General features: G+C 44.4%; 1 protein-coding gene across 1 annotated transcript in view; it reads right to left on the reverse strand.

The window, feature by feature from the left end:
* pkd1a (polycystic kidney disease 1a) overlaps nt 1–20,769 on the reverse strand; it is a 174,353-nt gene that overhangs the window by 34,286 nt on the left and 119,298 nt on the right. The window contains exons 26-33 of the mRNA XM_078558920.1: nt 18,613–18,865; nt 13,788–13,983; nt 10,584–10,754; nt 10,227–10,370; nt 6,120–6,330; nt 4,868–4,994; nt 1,769–1,882; nt 172–212 (exon numbers count right to left, since the gene is read on the reverse strand). Of these exons, the coding sequence (XP_078415046.1) occupies nt 172–212; nt 1,769–1,882; nt 4,868–4,994; nt 6,120–6,330; nt 10,227–10,370; nt 10,584–10,754; nt 13,788–13,983; nt 18,613–18,865 (1,257 nt within the window). The remainder of the gene's footprint in view (nt 1–171; nt 213–1,768; nt 1,883–4,867; nt 4,995–6,119; nt 6,331–10,226; nt 10,371–10,583; nt 10,755–13,787; nt 13,984–18,612; nt 18,866–20,769) is intronic.

The raw sequence follows: 20,769 nt of genomic DNA on the forward strand, positions 1-20,769 counted from the left end.
CAATAAGGTTTAAGGGAGATGAGTCTTCTTCTCAAAAGAAAATCTCAAAGAAACATTGAGCTGACAGTAACTGACAAAATTCTCTTCTCTACAAGAACTTGGATCTTTCTCCCAAGTAAAACAGAAGCAGTGATGAAAAAGAACTGAGATGAATACTAAAGGCACACTGACCTCTTGGCAATTATATCGGACTTCAGCTTCTCTTTGTAATCCTAAATTAACAGAAGAAAATTAATTGATATTTTTTAAAGATTAAAGAATATCTATAATTACAGAAGGGAGGGAAGGGCCTCTTCAGTGGCATGTTTTAGGGTGCAGTTCAGACGCCAGCTTGGCATTGGGCAAAAGTGCTTTCATCTGTGTAGCAACGCAAAACATGCCATTTTCCAATCTCACGCAAGCTCATTACAACCAAGCAGCCAAAGATGCCCTCCAAGCAGGGAGGTTATCTTACAGTGATGGCAGAATAACTCCAGTTTAGTGTGAAGCCAAGGCTTGCTTAGGAACTTTCAACATCTTGCAAACAGCAATGAGATAAATAACCAATCATGTGTCTTAGTAACGTTGGCTGGGGGATAAGTGTTGGCCAGGACACTGGAAAGAACACGCCTGCTCTTCTTAAAATTCTGCCATGGGATCTTAGATGTCCACCTGACTGGGCAAAATGTCTCATCTGAAAGACAGTAACTCTGACAGTGCAGCATTCCCTCAGTACTACATTGGGAGTGTCAGCCTGGATTTTCTGCTCTGGAGTGGGATTTGAACCCACAACCTTTTGGCTCCTCCCCTAAAGGGGCACTGACATTATGAAAAACTTGAGTGATGATACAAATGGCCATTGAGGTGCACCTTTATATCACTTGTAAGTGGTTTTATTGTAACTAAATTGACACCGAGGAACTTGCCTTTATAGAGCAGCTTATTAAACATCAGAAAGCAGTGCAAATTGTGAGTTGCTGTGACTCGTGTAGATAAATGTCCTGATTTGCTAATCAGGAAGAGTGTGTGAAATACGTTGAAGTATTTCATGTGGCTAAATGGGTTAAATTATGAGGTCAAGTTGCATAGGTGAGGCTTGTATCAATTGGGTATAGAAGATTAAGGGGTGATCTAATTGAGGTGTTTAAGATGATGAAAGGAATTGACAGGGTAGATAGAGCAAGTTCGTAGCACCCTCGCCTTTGAATCAGAGGGTTGTGGGTTCATGTCCCACTCCTGGAAAAACCAAGAACTGTGATTGTACTCGAAAGAAGTTGCAATCTGTGACTGTTGGTAACTCGAAAGAGTTTCCTCTGGTGGGGGAGGTGTCACCTTAAATGAGAGCCAGAACAGGACCCAAAAAGATGTTGAGGTTGGGGTCAATTGGAAAATTTCAGAACTAAAATTGGCATAAATCTTGCTAAGTAAGGGTATTAAGGGTTTCAGGTGGAGTTAAAGTTTGGATCAGGCATGATCTAATGGAATAGCAGGGCAGGTTCAAGGGGATGAATTGCCTCCTCCTGTTTCTGTGAAAATAGTGCCTATGCTTAAAAGCAAATGCTGCAAATTAACTTTGTGAGCATTGGTAGCTTCGTGGAATGACCTCAGCATGGCTGCTTGTGTATTTCAAAAGAGGCTGCGCAAGTCTTGATGTCAGTGAAGGAATGGATATTGCATGTGAAGGAATGTGTTGAGAGATAGAGCAGGCTAGTAGGGTAAATCAACTAATTTATCGCATGTGTAAGGTCATTAGTTGTGGAACACACAGTGGCTAAAATCTTTGACTTACCTCCTCCAGATTATCCGCAAAGGTCAAGAAAGAGCTGCCTGCTGTTGAGGAGTTGATGTAATCATCGATTTCTAGCACGTTTGATTCAAGCTGACTGGGGTCATTCATAGCTACCTGTAGAAATAAAGCAAATATTAGCCGGATATGAATTGCATCATTCCCAGTTTTTTTTTCTGAAATCTGTGCTCTAAAATAACTTCACCACGTTACTGGAATGTGTTCTTTGACCTACCTCCAAATGAGGCAGTAAATGTCTGGTAACTATGGGTTGTGCTATATAGTAGCACCAAGGGAATACAACAGCATTGCTCTGCAATGTACTTTCCCAATGACTGCTGCAGTACAATTAAATATCATCTAAACTAGATGGGGGATCTTGATTGTTTACAAGTCCTTTTATTGAAATCAGCAGTGGTAATAAAGGATTTAATTTGGCTTTTGTATTGAAGCAGCAGTACATTCTGCTGAAGCATCACATTATCTAAAACTCTGTATTCTGTAGAGTTTAAAAGAATGAGAGGTGATCTCATTGAAACGTACAAAGTTCTTAAAGAGCTTGACAAGAAGGATACTTTCCCCCAGTTGGCGGGGAGGGGTCTAGAACCAGAGGACCCAGTCTCAGAATAAGGAGTAGGCCATTTAGGACTGAGATAAAGAGGAATTTCTTCACTCAGAGGGTGGTGAATCTTTGGAATTCTCTACCCCAGAGGGCTGTGGAAGCTCAGTCATTGAGTATGTTCAAGACTGAGATCTATAGATTTCTAGATATTAAAGCCATCAAGGGATATGGGGATAGTGTGGGAAAATGTCATTGAGGCAGAAGAGCAGCCATGATCTAGTTGAGTGGTGGAGCAGGCTCGAGGGTAATGAATGGCCTACTCCTGCTCCTATTTCCTATGTTCCTATGTCACAAACATAAATCCAATGAGGAGATGGTAAACTGAGGTTTTTCCAGATGGAGGACGTAAAAAAAAATCCCACAACGCTTTTCAAAATGGAACGGGGAGTGCTCTCTGTCTCCTCACCGGCATTCCTTCTCCAATCACCACCACTAAAACCAGACCTGACGAGAGGTCATTGTTCTGTTAACTTGTTTCTCTCTCCACCGATGCTGCTTGATCTGCTGAATATTTTCAGTTTCTATTCTATTAAAACCTAATAATTCACCTAACTTTGTATGTTTACAATGACTGTCACGCTTTGTTTACATAGCAATACTTGGCTACACGATTAGGAACCATATAAATGCAAGTTCTTTACTGTACCTTATACGTCTCTTTATTTTCCTCTATGTTCCCCTTACTCCCAGCAATCCTTTGATTTCTAAGCAAAGGGGAATTCTTTAAAGAAGTTATATTTGGCAATGCCAGCCAGACAGGTTAGATGCCTGGTTGCTGGTTCCCGCTCCAACAAGGTATGAGAGTATTGCAAATCTGGCCTTCTGTAGATCCAGGAGGGCCAGTTATCAGAGGATACAGATTTAAGCTGATTGACAAAAGGGGCAGAGGTGACATGAGGAATTTTTTAAAAACACAATGAGTTGTTTTGACCTGGAATGCACCGCCTGAAAGCACTTTCTTCAGTAATTTTCAAAACAGAATTGGGTACGTACTTGAAGGGAAAACCTTTACAGGGCTATGGAGAAAGCAGGTGAGTGAGGCGGACTAGATTGCTCTGCTAAAGAGTCAGCACAGGCATCATGGATCGAATGTCCTCCTTATGTGTTTATTGTTCTGTGATACTATACCTTCTTGCATTCAGTCATATCACCTGCTTCCAAAGTCAATCTCAGGGTCTTACTTCCATGGAAGCCGACTCACACGGCCCTACATCTACTTGTACAATAATGGGTCCCAATGTTAGAACAGTGAAGCCTCCTTGTGAACTGGACTGGATCTCCATATTGTTCACATGTGTATTTATTCAATAACTCCAAAAATGGGCCTATTGAACACTTCTTGAGCTTTGTTGAAATTCCCTAAGCAGCTTTACTTCACAGTAAGGGGCACACATAGAGTAATGGTTATGGTGAGTCATGTAGTTCGACTGATTCAGTTTATCTTTGCATAATGATAGAAAAATAATGGCTGTGGCGAGAAGTGGATTAAGATCTTTGGAAATGAGATATACACAAGGAATCCACTCCTTCCACAAGGTTTGTGCTATCGATTCCATGGTGGACTCTATCCTGCCTCTCTTGGGGGAAAGTTTTGTGCAAGTATGTCCTGATCCCCAAAAGTAATAAAGCAAAAATTCAGAGCATTCACCAATCCTCACATCCCTGCAATTCAAATGTAGACCACAGCCATTCACAGTAGGCCAACTTCAGGAGCACAGGAACCATCATATACGAACATGCGAATGGCCATTCAGCCCCTTGAACCTGTTCTACCATTCAATAAGATCAGAGCTGACCTGATTGTGGCCTCAACTCCACCTACATCCAATAAACCTTTAACTCCCTTGTTAGTCAAGAATCTACCTACCTCTGCCTTAAAAATATTCATTGACCCTGCCTCCACTGCTCTCTGGGGAAGAGAGTTCCAAAGATGCATGACCCCCTGAGAGAAAAAATTTCTTCTCACCTCCATCTTAAATGGGAGATCCCTTATTTTTAAACTGTGTCCCCTAATTCTAGTCTCTCCCACAAGTGGAAGCATTCTTTCAGCTTCCACTTTGTAAAGTCTCCTCAGGGTCTTATATGTTTCAATAAGATCACCTCTCAATCTTCTAAAATTCAATGGGATAGAGGCCCAACCTGTCCAACCTCTGCTTGTAAGGTAGCCCCCCCATCTCAGTTATCAGTCGAGTGAACCTTCTCTGAACTGCTTCTAATGGAGTAAGTTCTAATATGGAGTGTTTTATGGTCTGAATCTATACCTATCCCTATAATCATTAGTCCCATTCTCCACCAGGCATTTATCCAGCAACCTTTTGAAGGGAACTGATACAAGACTGATGTTGCTTGTTAGGAGTTGGTTCTATCACTCTGCACCTTCAGAAAAGGTGACACTGAACTCCAAACCTGAGAGAACAGGATAAACACTCAGCTCACAGAGGAAAAGGATTACAATCCAGGTGAGAGATGTTTGAGCTTACCCTGCTCCGAGATTTGCGGAAGAGCAAAATGATGATTAGATAGACTGGATAGATGATGATACTGGATACAATGCCAGCCGCCACACTCTCTCCACTCAGAGGAATCAGCGTTGAAACTGGAACATCACTGGGGGAAATAAGTTCATGTATTCATACAATTATTTGTTTAGGCATAGTGTAAGATCCTTGAATAAGCTACTGGAGAGAAAGCCATTTAGGAGTGAAATCAGGAAGCACTTTTTCCACACAAAGCGTTGCAAAAATCTGGGACTCCCTCCTTTAAAATGCTGTGGAAGCTGGGGCCAATGGAAAGTGTCAAGAGAGATTTTTATGAGGTAAGGATATCAAAGGATATGGAGCAAAGCCGAGTACATGGAGTTAAGATGCAACTCAGCCATGATTTAATTGAATAGTAGGACAAGCTTGAGGGGCTAAATGGCTCACTCACTGTTCCTATACAAACAACCCTCAGGTAAATTCCTCCCCTTCCCACCACTTTAACCCTCTGGATGCAAGCGGAGGTTTGCACACTTCACCTTGTGGAGAAAAGGGAAGATTTGCTGCGCATTGATTAAGTCTTGCACAAGCCTACCCACAAGTTTATTGAAAATGGGAAAATCTGGAGTTTTTGATTAATATGATACCTGTACAAAATAGCACTGGAAATCCCCATTTTTATTTATTTGAAGCATTTAGAGGGATAGTGGGAGGTATAGATTTCTTCATAAAACCTCAAGAATTGTAAATTAATGTCAAAGTAGAGTACGTGGAACTGCATCTACACCCCTCCCATTGCCCCAGCAACGACGGAATGAAATGGAACTTTTTGGAAGAATATGCTTGAAATATAACTGTTCTCTATGATGGAACTGTGTGCCTAGTTAATCGTTCGGTGGTTATAATAGTAATCTTCTGGAATATGAATCCAGGTGACTAGCAACCCGCAGGTTGTGAGTCCGAAACCCATCACACCAAGCTGTGAATGGCAGTCAATAAATCTGGCAAGTTATGGTTTGACCCCAGAGAGAAAGACCGGGAAAGCCGGCAGATTGTCTTTAAAAACCCAACTTGTTCATTGTTTCCTTCAGGGAAGGGAGTCAGTCACACCCTACCCAGTCTTGCACTACGTCACTGAATCTTAACGTTCTTTGAAGTAGCTTAACAAGCCAGAGGAAAATCCAATCCACTACCACCACTTCTCAGGGCAATGAACGAAGGTGCTTTGATCAAAATAAAGAAGGATGGACGATACCTTTTGCTTCCATCACTTATGATTCCGTACCACACTGCACCAGCACAGAAGAAGAGGTATATCAGTACAAGGCAGCAGGTCACCCTCTGGACTCTTGTGAAGCAGCTGCGAGGTGGACGATCCCAGATGGAGAGCCAAATATGACCCTCCGAGAATCCTCTTTGGATTTCCGCAGTGAATATGCGGGAAAAGTCCTTCAGTTTGGCCTCCGCTATACAGAGAAAATGCAAATAAAATTACGACAGAATCAGAGTGGAGTCCTGACTATGTTAATCCCGTTTAAATCTTAGGAACAGCTGGTCAAGAAAAACGACCCCACAGAAGTTGTCCCAAATTCCATATGAACACTCATCATATCTTACAATGTCTGTAGCAAAGACTTTTTCTTAAAATCATTCATAGGATTTGGGTATCACTGGCAAGGCCAGCATTTATTTCCCATCCCTAATTACCCTTGAGGAGGTGGCAGTGAGCCACCATCTTGACCACTGAGTGTCTTGCTAGACCATGTCAGAGGGCAGTTAAGAGTTAGCTGTCAATGTAGCAGTAATACATTATCAGGGTCCAATGACAATCATCTTGTTGACTGGCAATTACATTGCATAGCAATTACATTGTTAAGACAATTGCATTGTTAAAACAGGTGATGGGCATTGGCTCACCCATAAATGGGTGCCATTGTAACACTCCAGGGGGAAAGGGATTGGGAGAATCTATCACTCTGCTGAGTTGTCTTAAGGATAAACATGTCTGAGGTAAAAGACCAGCTTTAGACTCGTTCTTCCATGATAAGCGCTTACTGGAATTAACATCAACCACATTGCTGTTGGTCTGGATTCACATGTAGCCAGACCCGGCAAGAGTGGCAGATTTCCTTCCCTAAAGAGCATTTTCTGAAACCAGATGGGGATTTTAGTACAATCCAGTCGTTACACGTTCACTATTACTAACACTAGCCTTTCAAACAAGATTTATTAAATTAACTGAATTTGAATTCCCCAGCTACCATGGTGGGATTTGAACTCGTTGTCAGATCATTAACCCAGACTTCTGGATTATTAAAATAAAAATGGAAAATGCTCAGAACTGAAATGTTCATTAACCTGAAACGTTAACTCTGTTTCTTGCTCCGCAGGTGCTGTCAGGCCTGCTGAGTATTTCAGCATTTTCTGTTTTTATTTCTGATTTTGAGTAGTATTTTGCTCTTGTTCCTCTGGATTTCTAGACCACTAGGTTACTTTATCCAATATGTTTCCTTCAGTTAAATGTGTTTCTTTATGGGTCTCTTGTTCCCAACTTTCTATGGTTTTATTTAATGTTGTTTAACCTTAATGTCAAAACAGCCTAAAGTTTTAAGTATCCTGAGAATCATTGTATTGGAATGATTTATGGAGCAGGGTCGTGGGAAGGTGAAGTTGTGTTTTTGGAGAAGAGAACGTTGTAAGCAGAGCTGGGAGAGACATGGGCAATGGTTATATCACTGACCTGTCACATAGTTAAAGTTCATCGTTAACCAAATAGACTAAATAGCTTTTCCTCGAATATGGAAGATTAAGGGTAATGTAATTGAGGTGTTTAATATGATTAAAGGATGATAGGGTCAATAGACCAGAAACTATTTCCTTTGGTGGGAGAGTTGTAATGGCCCATATGCTTTGGGGATAAAGCCTATATTTGGTGTTGGAGTAATGGCCCCTTTAAGGACTAGGTTTTTCTAGGACAGTGCTTCTCAAATCTTTTCCTGGTGTGACCCCACTTTTAATGCCTCAGACTTGGTTATGATCCCACAGTGGAAATATGGGGGTTACAAGGGTTATTGGGTCAGGGGGTGGGGGGCTTCATTTGTTGAACAGGAGGGGTGGAAGCTTCAGTTGTTGAACCAGGGGTGGGGTTGAGGGTTGAGAGTTGAGAGTTGGGGGGTGGAAACAGGATTTGAGCATGTAGAGAGTTGATGAAAAGGCAGGGTTTCTCAAAAAAAAACTTGCCCATTCATGGGCTTTTTTGCAGCAGCAATCTGGCCTCGCCAAGCAGTCCATTAAGCCGCATCCACCAACCAAAAAAAACATGCGTTCAAAGGGGCCTTGCAGCTGTCAGAAATTAGTCCAAGCTCCACGGTAGCCATTGAGCCTTAGAGCTCAAGACCCCAAAATCTCATCTCACAACCCAAAAGCCCTGCTCAAGGATATGATTACTGGTAAAGCAGCTGGCTTCCAGTAAATGATCATGTGACCAGGTTGCCTGGGAGATAAACAATAAAGAAAAAAAGGTCAACAGCTACACTTAAGGTGCTAGAGACGTGGAGAGGATGTTTCCTCTTGTAGGAGAATCTTGAAAATTTTGAACTACGGGTCATGGTTTAAAAATAAGGGGTCGCTCATTTAAGACAGAGATGAGGAGAAACTTTTTTCTCTCAATGGGTCCTGAGGCTTTGGAGCTCTTCCTCAAAAACAAGTAGAAGCAGGGTCTTTGAATATTTTTAAGGTAGAGCTAGATGGATTCTTCATTAAACAAGGGAGTGAAAGGTTATCGGGGGTAGTTGGGAGGTTACAGTCAGATCAACCATGATCTTATTGAGCAGCGGAGCAGGCTTGAGCGGTTGAGTGGCCTACTACTGCTCCATGTTCATGGCTAGGATTTAAGTCCTGCAGGCGGGCATGCGCCCAACCCAAATGGACGTGAAATAGTGCGAGACGACGTCAGGCAAGCATCCCGATGTCATCGTGCACTCGCACAACGTTTTGCTCGGTGTATGCGCACGGCAGTCGGAAGCGTACCTGTTGACAATTAAGTGGGCAATTAAGCCAATTAACGATGCAATCAACAATGACTTTATGCGTCCCGTCCACATTTACGGTTAGCAGACCGTGCGGCATTCACACTTTTGTTCAAGCCTCGATCCAGGGTGGGATGAAATCTCCGTGGGGAAATAAAGCAAGAAGAGATATCTGGGCACTGGTTTTTTTTATGAGGTATGCTTTCAGGTGCTTGGCTGCGCCGCCTGGACTTATTTTGCAGCATTTTTGGCATGTCCTTTAGTCTGTGGAGGTCTGCAGCTCCCTGGGACAGCTGTCTGCCTTCAGGGAGCCCTCTGGAAACGCTCACCAGCACCCTCGGCTACATCGGCGCCCACTCTCTTCCAGCCCCCATCCCAGCTTTCAGCGCGTGTTTCAGGAGCCGATCGCGGCCAGAGGCCCATTTCCCGTCCGCTCCCGAGCCCGCTGATCGCACAAGCTCGACAACCGAAAAATTCAGGCCCATATGTTCGTATGCCTGCAGTGAACGGGGAGTTTGCAACAGTAGGTCAGTTGGAGGAGATCTGAAGGGAAAACCTTGCCATAAGTGAGCGGAAGGTCCAAGATATCACAACCCTTATACGAATCTTCAAATGAATAATCAGGCCAGGCAGTTAATCTTCCATGGGTGCAACTCCAATGGATTTAGAAGGAAATGTGACTTAAAGAGTTTTTTTTTAGACTATAAGTAACTGAGTTCATTATAATTTTATTATCTTTAATGTAACCGACTGTTTTAAGATAGAGTGTATTTATCAGTATTTATGTTCTTTGATTGTTGTGTTCTTTTGTTTTAAACTGTGAACCTCGTGCTTAATTCTTGTAGTAAATACCTGGATTCTTTGATCCTAAAAATATATAATCACGTTACTGGTCTCTACTGAGATCATCACAATTGGTGGTCTCGCCTGGGATCATAACAGAGTTCAGAAAAAGGGGGCAAGCATAACCTTTAAAACTAGAGCCAGGTTGTTCAGGGTTGTTTTAAGGAAGCACGTCTTCACACAAAGGGTAGTAGAAATCTGGAACGCTCTCCCTCAAAAAGCTGTTGAGGCTGGAGGTCCAACTGAAAATGTCAAAACTGAGATTGATAAGGTTCTTGTTCGGTAAGGGTATTAAGGGGTATGGAATCAAGGTGGATAGATGAAGTTAAGGTCAGATCAGCCATGATCTAATTGAATGGCAGAATGTGCTTAAAGGGGCTGAGTGGCCTCCTCCTACTCCTATGTTTGGAAGAACCCTATTACTGGCAGTGGTGTCCATTAGAGATATGGCCATGCTGGTGTTGATCTCTCTTCCAAACAGACGGACTTACTTGCAGCTAGGACTTCCTTTTCCACTAGGCCTTCACTTCTGTCATTGTCAACAGCCAACCAGTCGTTCACCAAAAAGTAATAGCTGTTATTGGTCTGTAGATCCTTAATTATTACATGCTGCAGGTACCATGATGGGGTAAGACCTAGTGAGTAAAAGGCAGGCATAATCAACATAACGACTGTCGACCCGGGATTGAGATAAGGATAGAAATAGGTTTCTGCGGGCAGCACTAATAGCTGCAACTATCATTTACAGTTGGAATGTTAATTTTCATGTCAGATCATGGTGCTTTGTACTTAGACCAAAGATATACAATTGGCCATTGCTGCTGGTGACTGGTCAAAACTTCTGTTACCTTTATTATCGTGCCAGACCCGAATCTTCCAGATGTTACCAAGGCTATTATCAGTTGCAATTTGAAATATGTCCACACTGTTCCTGTGAAAAGCATCCTCATTGTCCAGGTGTCTGTGACCACTCTTGTCCTCTCTGCCGTACAGGCTGATTCCCACGTGAGACGACGTGCCTGTTGGTTTGTGAAAGGCATCATAACACGTCACTCTCGTCAACTATTAATTTCACAACTCTTACTTTACTCTTTACAAACCTATATAAAAGGCTCATTAACAGTTCTCGGCACCCCATCAAATGGAAGGATGTCACTGTTCTCAAGATGGTAGAGAAAGAAAGGAGATTTGCATTTATACAGCACTTTTCATGACCACTGGATGTCTCAAGGCGCTTTACAGTAGTCACTGTTGAAATGTAGAAAATGCAGCAGCCAATTTTCTCACAGCAAGCCCCCAGAAACAGCAATGTGATAATGACCAGACAATCTGCTGTGTGAGGGATAAATATTGGAAAGGACACCTGGGATAACTCCCATTCTCTTCTACGAAATAGTGCCATGGAATCCTTTACCGCCACCTAACAGGCCAGTTGTTCACCATTTAACGTCTCATCTGAAAGGTCGCACCTCTGACCATGCAGTACTCCCTCAGTGCTACACTGGAGCATCAGCCTTTATTTTTGTGTTCAAGCCCTGGGGTGGAACTTAAACTCAGAACCTTGGGGCTCAGAGATGAGAGTGCTACCAGCGGAGTCACAGCTAACACAGAGCTAACCAACAAAGGTTGTTTTAGGCACCAGGAATTTCAAATATGAGGAAATGACAATTAAATTGGATACATTTCTTCCTGAAAAGGAATGACTTTGAAGGTCATCCAACAGAAGTTTCCAAAATGATGAAGGGGATTCAGAAAATCAATCCAAGTAAATTGTTCATCTAGCTAAGGATTTGAATACCAGGGTCAGAATGTGGTTCTGGCCTGTGCAGGTCCAAGCCAGAAGGAAAGTCTTGTTGAATATTCTAATGCAACAATATCTTACACAGAGAAACACCGCTAAAGAAGGACGAAAAGCTCCTTTGTTGAAAACTCCTAGTTAATCCTATTCTATCTTGATATTTACAAATATTCGACCTTGAGGCCTAAATCTGCAAAAGAGTGCAAGAAGCAACTGGGAAATTATTTTTTTTTTTCTGAAACTCATTCCTGTGTAGATAAAATCAGAGACAAGGCGCTGTGAATAGAAGCTAGACACGGGAGGAGTGTGCAGAGAATCAAGGATAAGATATCTACACATATACACAAAGTATGCTCAAAGGAAAACTGTGGGACATTATTTGTCTCCCAGAAGTGAAGAGACTGCACAGTTAGAAACGATGAGAATCCATTTTATAATCTGGGTAAAACAGACTTGCCAGGTCTTACTTGTGACAGAGGAAATATGATTTTTTTTTCCCTTATCTAAATGAAACCATTCATTTCAAATGAGTTTCCAATCTTTCAGTTTTTAGTTCAACAGCTTTTAATGCCACAACCTTGGCACAAATAGCCTGTTAGCATGTCGAGACCCTTTGAAAGTGGGATAACTACGCTGAACAGCAATAAAAACAGAAAGTGCTGGAAAAGCTCAGCAGGCAGAATTTAGCCCTTGTCGGGCGGGCTCGGTGGGGGCGGGCAGGGGGGTTGGGAAGCTGACCGCCGCCCGCCATCGAGGCCAGAAGGCAATTTCACGCTGGCTTGAGAATCTCCCTGAGGCACGGAGCTGCCTCAGGGAGATGAAGAGTTTTTTTAAAAAAAATTAGAAAAACGTTATAAGTGAAATTTTAAAAATTTTATTTTGTTTTTATTTGATGTTGGAAACCTCATCCCGCCTGTGCAAAGGTTGGACGGGCAGCAAAAAAATTTAAGTTCATTGACTCTTCAATGGCTTTAATAGGCCTTTTAATTGTCGGCAGGCGTGCTGCCGATTCTCACGCGCTCCCGCCGTCTGAACTATTGCGTGGCTGCGCGTTGACGTCGGGGTGCTCGCCCGACATCAACACACGTCATCTCTCGCTCGAGCATGTCGAGCACGTGCCCACCCGCCGAGGTGAAAATTCTGCCCAGCAGGTCTGGCAGCATCTGTGGAGAGAGAAACAGAGTTAATGTTTTGAGCCCAAAATGACTCTATGAAGACCCAATATGAAGAGTCATATTAGACTCAGAACATTAACTCGGTTTCTCCCTCCACAGATGCTGCCAGACCCTCTTGAGTTTTTTTCAGCATTTTCTGTTTTTATTTCAGATCTCCAGCATCTGCAGCATTTTGCTTGTATTATTTATTTATTTTGCTTTTATTATTATGCTGAACAGCATATCCTCTCTGACGTGGTTACAGGTTGGGTGCAATTATGGTGCTATACCAAGTCTCCATTCAATAATCAATACAACCCTATTTCACAGTGACCTTTACGCCAATGATAATTAGTGGGCGATGGTAGTGTAGTGGACTAGTAATCCAGGCCAATGCTCTGGGGGCATGTGTTCAAATCCCACCACAGCAGTTGGTGGAATTTAGATTCAATTAATAAATCTGGAATATAAAGCTAGTCTCTCAGTGATGGTGATCGTAACAACTATCATTGATTGTTGTAAAAACCCATCTGTTTCAATAATGTCCTTTAGGGAAGGAAATCTGCCATCCTTACCTAGTCTGGCCTACATGTGACCCAGCAATGTGGTTGATTCTTAACTGGGCAATTAGGGATGGGTGACAATTGTCTCACCAGTGATGCCCGTATACCATGAAAGAATAAAAGAAGTCTGAAATTTTAAATGTTCTGTTAGTAGGGTCGAGCGCAAGCTTGTAGTGTGCTTAGTTTCAATGCACAGTCACGTGAGGGGACCTGGAAGCCTCCCCAGAAGTTATCCGACATTTTGAAAACAAGAGGCTTCACCCTAACGATTTGGACTCTTAAAACCCCCAAAGTTTCCTCTGCTCTGGTGTTCCCTTCCCTCTTCCAAAGGAGTGGACCAACAAATTCAATAGAAAAATTATCTGCATTACGTTCTAAAAAGTGGATGTAAATGTTACCATTGCGAAAAATCTTGGTTCACTTATTCCTTTGCTTGGACCAATGCTTCGTGATTCTCTTCAATGTGATGGGCCTCTGCGCCCTTCACTTTAGAACTGCTTAAGGAAATAAAAGACACAAGTGAACACGGCCTCTCACCTGACCCTCTGCCCCATCCGGTTTTCACCAGGATCTCATATTTGTAGAATCCATCCTTTCCACATAAGGGGATGACTCCAACTCGATTAATGTCTATCAGGTCCAGTTTCCGAACAATGATGGCAGAGACAGCGTAGATGACAAAGCAGATGCCACACGTGAGCAAGACGATGTAATTCTTTATAACTGGTGAGGGCTGATCAAAAGAACAGGAGGACAGAGAAGGAAAGGTTTTTTTTAAGTGCTCTCATCCCATCACATGTCTTCATTAATCATTCCAATGGCACGGAAATCAAAAAATCCTTGCATGATTTAGGAATGGTGCCACAATTTGCACACGGAAGCCTTAAACACATAACCTGATAAACAGTAACAAAAGGCTGGACTATTTTGACTTTACTCATATTATACTCTCTCCCAATGTCAGATTAACCACACATTGTACAATTCTCCCAATTAAAGTCAATGAAGCATAGAATGATGCAACAGGAGCCATTCGGCCCATTTCTCCAGTAGAGCTGTCCCATTAATCCCACTCACCTGCTTGTTCCCCATAGCCTGTAAACTTTTTTTCCCCTTCACGTATTTATCCAACTCGCTTTTGGAAGTTATTATTGAAACTGCCTCCACCACCCATTCAGGAAGTGCAGTCCTGACCATGACCATTTGCTGCGTAAGGCAAAACGTTTCCTCGTGTCCCAATAGATGTGAGAGATGCATAATGGGCGGCTGACCCCAATATCACGCTATTGCCCAGAGTCAAAGGCCGGGATTTTCCGGCCCTGTCCCAGGTGGGACCTGCCGCCGGGTGAGGCGGTGCCCCAGCCAGACGTCCATTGACTTGCGGCAGGACCGGAATATCCCGGTGGCGGGTGGGTGGGGAAAATCCCACCCAAAGTGAGCCCAAAGAACGTTTCCTCTGCGGTTTAGGAGGGTGCAGCTAAAGCAGCATTCTGAGTCGACAGCCCCAATTTATGATTTATAATATTCACTGGGTCATGTTTGGATGAGGAGGAATTTTCATTTGTCTCTCTCTGTGGACAAAAAGCTCCCTCGGGCCAATTGTGACCATTGTTGCGATGCTTTGTGGAGAAGTCTGTGACCCAGAACTCTTCCATTGGCCTGGCTGGAGGGCAAGCTAATCTTCATGAGACAATTGTCTTTTTTAATGGGATATTTGTCTCTACACAAGGAGTACTAAGCAGAAAGCTGGGAATCATTAAGGATGCTGCATGCAGCAATTTATCTCTCCACATGTATGCTCAGAGAAACCAAACGGCCTTTCTCTCTGCTATCTATCTTGTAAATGGAGAGCAAAAAAAAGTCATCAGTTCTTTTTGGATCCTTTTCCATTTCGAGTTGCATTGTGCAGCTTGTGAAGATGTTGGAGGGGGAAATGTCGCAAACACCTTTTGCATTTGAATGCATGGTGCGCGACGAGAGCAATTCCTCCTCAAACATCTCTAAGATTTGTGGCTTTCAAAATCATTTAAAGCAGCAGCCAGTTAATAAGCTGCACATGTTTTGACCACACAAATACCCATCGCTTACAAACAACTGCGCAGGAAAGAATGGGGAGGTGAAGGTGGTGGTGGTGGGGGGTGGGGGTAGCAAATGTAATAGAAAATTGAGTGGGATACTCGATGGACCCCAAGACCAACTTCACCCCCCCCGATAAAATTGAGGAAAAATAAAAATACAGTAAAGTTTCAGGGGAAGAAGGTTTAATCTATCTTTCTCTTTCAAGCGCTGATCGACTGTCTACACAGTCACAGCATTTTTAAAAAGTACGTCTTACTTCAGAAGTCTGGCATTGGTAGGTTTTTCATTTTGGAGCTGGGGTAATTTTTGGGTTTTGGAGGAGGGGAGCTCTGACCATCTTCCCCCCACCCCCCGCCTTGCCACCAGAGTGTTTGGACCACGGGTTGCGCGTCTCTCGCGAAGCCTCCTGGTGGCGGAGCGCCTTCAAACACCAACTCCTTTTACCTTCCGGGGCCGAGGGAAATGAGTTTCCTGTGAGGAAACCTGCTGCTTGGAGCAAATGAAACTCAGCAGCAGGCAAAGGAACTTTAAACACGCCCTGCGCAGCAACGGAACAAAACCGGGCCACAAGCAGGTAAACACAGCATTACTGCAGAAACGTCAGGCTACCAGAGCCAGATGGAAACCATTTGCTATGGCTCACTGCATTTTACTGTGACTGATCCTCCCACTCTGTGCCTCATTAAAGGCCAGTGCTGCCACATCAAACACGTTTTTAAAAAAAAATACAAACTTTGAGCCAATTTGCCCCTAGCCGGGGAACAGTCTATGTGGTCGATTTAATCATTACAACAACAACTTGCATTTAAACAGCGACTTTAACGTAGTAAAACCCCCCCCCCAAGGCATTTCGTAGGGGCACTACGAGCCAACGTTTACCCGCGGGGCTGTGTAAGGAGATATTAGGAAAGGTGATCAAAAGCTTGGTCAAAGTGGCAGGTTTTAAGGAACTTCTTGAAGGAGGAAGGGGGGAAGCTTATTGGGGGGCGGGGGGGGGGGACTCCAGAGCTCAGGCCAGAGGCAGCTGAAGTCATGGCCGCCAATAATGGAATGGTGGGGAATGCTCAAGGTTATAAGCACAATCTAACCACGTAGACAGAATTAGCTTGTAATACAATCGCAAATTGCCGACCTGACATTTTCAAAGTCATGTTTTTTTTTCATTTTTTTTTACAGCGAGTGTTTCCATTAAAAACTGGAGGAAATGTAGACTGGAGGATAGGCCAAATCCTCAGCAATTCTCAGTAAAAGAAAAAGCCAAACATAATTCTGCCACTGTCGCTAACCAGCCTTATGGTATTTGAAAACAGGAAAATGAGTCTCCATGCCTGAGCCAATGCCAGGCCGTGCACCACCTCAAACTGCTCCCGTCCCAATCATTCCCAGTGTCACAGCCGTATCCAGCACTTCCTCCTAATGTTCCACTGCCCAAATACATCCCACCCCCCTGCCAGATGCAACCCGAGTTTGGAAGGAGAGAATCTAGAATAGAATAGAAACCCAACTTACACAATTTCACCTTTTTTTTTTAATAGCGGGCCTGCTGGTGTGAGCTATGAGCTGAATTGAAACCATTGGCAACGCGAAAGGGACAATGTCATCACAAAGGGCGGAATTTTCCCGTCCCTCCCACCAGCGGGATTTTCCGGTCCCACTGAAATCGGTGGACGTTTGAACGGCTCGCCACATTTTACAGCCCTGACCCACTGCGATGAAGCCATAAAACTCTGCCCAGCTTGGTGTGTAAAGAGAAGAATCACTGGTCATCTTTCTCTTCATCACACCACATGCTTTGATGCCATTTATGTAGCGGCGTTGAGGCTGAAAAGTCAAATTTAAACTATCGATAGAAAATGTTTCCACCCTTAAGTAGATTCTGCCGCTTAAACACTGATGAAAGGCCCACTTCGATGGATCATCCTCTCCTAAGCCTTTGGCGCGACGCAGCCATTTTTTTATTCGAGCGATTTTGCTTTAAATAACTTTCGTGGAGTTCTATGAAGTCCAGGCAATTTGTTGAGTTATTTTGTATCACAAACAAATCCACTGAATTTCTCAGTCTTGGGTAGTGTTACACATGACCGGGTCAAGGACAGCGCTTGCCAGCAAGACTAGGCTTGAACAGGGAGGGGACTGGCTGAGTATTCAGTGGGGCTGGGTGGAGTGGACCCTTAGGTTTGAGGCTCTTCTCCAGCTGCAGACGGAGCACACACACATTATTCACTTGGATTGCCCTCTGTGCCCCAGATGTTTTATTTACATTGAAGGCGGCTGCACAGTGGTGGGCTGGATCCTCTCATGGTTAACCCCAAGTATAGCTTGTGACCTGCGGAATTGTCTCCCCAGCTAATAGGTAAATAGGCATGGGGTAACACATTGGGCAGTCCACTGAAACCTTGGTTTTACTTCATTCAGCATATAAAATAATAACAAAATTGTTTCCCTTGATGGAGAATTCTAGAACCAGGGGCCATAGATTCAAGATAAGCGGCAGAAGGTGTAGGGGGGAACATGAGGAAGCACTTTTTTAGGCAGAGGGTAGTGGGTGTCTGGAATTTGCTGCCCAAGTTGGTGGTAGAGGCAGAAACTCTAAACTCTTTTAAAAAGTACCTGGATCTGCACCATAAGTGCTGTAAGCTGCAGGGCTATGGGCCGGGTGCAGGAAGGTGGGATTAGAAAGGGCATCTGGGTGTCCTCGGGCTGGCATGGACAAGATGGGCCGAATGGCCTCCTTCTGTGCTGTAACTTTTCTATGGTTCTAAGTCCTATTTACATTGCATCTTCAACATAGTAAAACGTCTCAAGCAGCTTCACAGCATTATCAGACCAAATTTGACATCAAGCCACACAAGATGTTATAGAATCATAGAATTGTTACAGTGCAGAAGGAGGCCATTCAGCCCATCGTGTCTGCACTGGCTCTCCGAATGAGCATTATGACTTCGTGCCAATCTCCGGCCTTTTCCCTGTAACCCTTGCACGTCATTTCCATTCAAATAAACAACTCATGCCCTCTTGAATGCCAGGATTGAACCTGCATCCAGTGCACTTCCAGGACAGGTGACCAAGAAGCTTGGTTGAAGAGGCAGGTTTTTTTAGGAGCAATTTAAAGAGGAGAGAGAGAGGTAGGGAGTCTCAAGGAGGGAATTCCGGAACCTAGGGTCCAGGCAGCTGAGCACAGCCACCGATGATGGAGTGATTGAATTCCAGGATGTGCAAGAGGCCAGAGTTGGAGGAATGCAGAGTTTTCAGAGAATTTCACAGACAGGCGTGAAGTACTCACAGGATTGATGAAGATGACTGAATTAGGCGGCACAAAAAGGCTTGCTCCAAACGCTGTCAGGTGTTGTGTTAAGCATACGGCCATGTCTGGCGTGGTATCTTCTAATGGCAAAATCCCATTAGTTTTCCAGCTCATTGCAGTCATATTGAAATACTGGCAAAGTGAAGTGTAGACCCCAACAGCAGCTTGTACAGAGGACGAGGTATAGAAATTTGTGATGTTCAAATAATAATCTTTTGTGGTGTCATCAGTACTGAAAATAAAAATAGAATTGAAATAAATAACTTTTGCTTTGGACTGTAATCATTTTGATCTATCTGTGTGGTACAATTTAAAATTGAACAATATGCCAAGTTTTTTCTTACTTTACTGTCTACATACTGACCCTTACCACACACACTACGGTCTGAATTTTACTTCCCCTCAGGAGCAGGTTGGCAGGCGGAAGGTGGAAAGGTGGGGGGTGCTGGGCCTGTCACCTAACTGCCTTCGCTGGCGTTATACCAGAAGCAGGGTAGGTGGTGGACGATCCACCCACCCTTGGGCCCACTGAGGCCCTTAAGCAGCCAATTAATGGCCCCTTAAGGGCCTCTTCCTGCCACTGCTGGTATTTTACTAGGCTGTGGTGGGGGGCGGGGAGCCCACGCCATGTAACAAGGCCGCCAGGTATGCCAGTTGGCCTTCCTGCGGGCTTGCAGTGGGGTGGGGTCCCTCCTGAATGTACGCCCTGTGCCCTATGGAGGGTCCACTACTGCGCCTCCCTTGATGACCGCCCCACCCCCCTCGCCACATCGGCCTTGCGTTTGCCCCCAACCTCCAACTTGCTGGGGCCTACCTGACTGCCGCTGGTGTGTCTGCCCCACTCACTTGCACTCCAGGCCTCTGTCGCTGCCCCTGGTCTGGAACTGGCTGCAGTCCCAGCGGCAGCCCTCTGATAGGCTGGCAGCTCTTGGAGGCAGGACATCCAGCCACAGAGGGTACGGAAGCTACGAATTCAGGCAGCTATTGGTCTGCTGGCGGTCAAATCCAGTTGTGGCTTCCAGGGCTGGTGGAGGTGGGCTCACTCCCACTTTCCAGCTGGTGGGCGGGGCCACCGCCTACACATCAAATCCGCACACACGGGGCTGGATTTCCCCACCTTAGTTTTTATCCGGTCACCAGGGCCGTTTGCAGGTCAAGGCCGAGATTCCCGGCCCAATCTCCCCAGGAGGCGTCCAATTAAGAGGGTACCTCTGGGGTTACCGTCCAATTAGGAATGGCAGGCAGGTTGAGGAGACAGGAGGGAGATACAGTCCACCTGATTGTGAGGGTGTCCGGCAGCCTTCGCCATGCCTGCAGTGAGGGTACTGCTGAGGGGAATGGGACGAGAGAGGGCAGGGATGAAATGGAGGTGTGAAACAGCTGGAGGAAACAGCAGGACTATCCGTGACACCACTCCCCAGGAAGTAGTCAGCATACATGGCCACGGTGGCATATGGGGAGGCAGTAGAGTAGTGGTAATATCACCGGACTAATCCAGAGGCCCAGGCTAGTCATCAGGGGTCACAAGTTCAAATCCCATCAGGGCAGTTGGTAGAATTGAAATTAAATAAATCTTGATTATAAAGCTGGTCTCAGTGTGGTGACCATGAAACTATAATCGATTGTTGTAAAAACTCATCTGGTTCACTAATGTCCTTTAGGGAAGAAAATCTGCCATCCTTACCTGATCTGGCCTACTCCAGACCCACAGCAATGTGGTTGACTCTTAGCTGCCCTCTGAAATGACCTAACAAGGCACTCAGTTCAAGGGCAATTAGCAATGGGCACTCAGATCAAGGGCAATTAGCAATGGGCACTCAGATCAAGGGCAATTAGCAATGGGCACTCAGTTCAAGGGCAATTAGCAATGGGCAACAAATGCTGGCTTTGTCACTGACTCCTGTATCTCATAAACAAACTGCAGTTGCAAACCTATGACTTCAGACTAACTGATCTGCACTTGTGACATTCCAATTACAAGGAACTTCCATGTTGCTCTGACCTCCTTCTGTGCACTTGCTTCCAATGAGTTAATGAGTTGCAGATGCTGCCTGCAGGGATTCTATGGGACATGGGTAAAATTGCATTATCCTGGCGAAATGGCTGATAACTGCATCACTAACTCCAGGAAAGGTG

This window comes from Cetorhinus maximus, chromosome 15 (genome assembly GCF_964194155.1).
Source record: "Cetorhinus maximus chromosome 15, sCetMax3.hap1.1, whole genome shotgun sequence".
In the NCBI taxonomy this organism is placed as follows: Eukaryota; Metazoa; Chordata; class Chondrichthyes; order Lamniformes; family Cetorhinidae; genus Cetorhinus; species Cetorhinus maximus.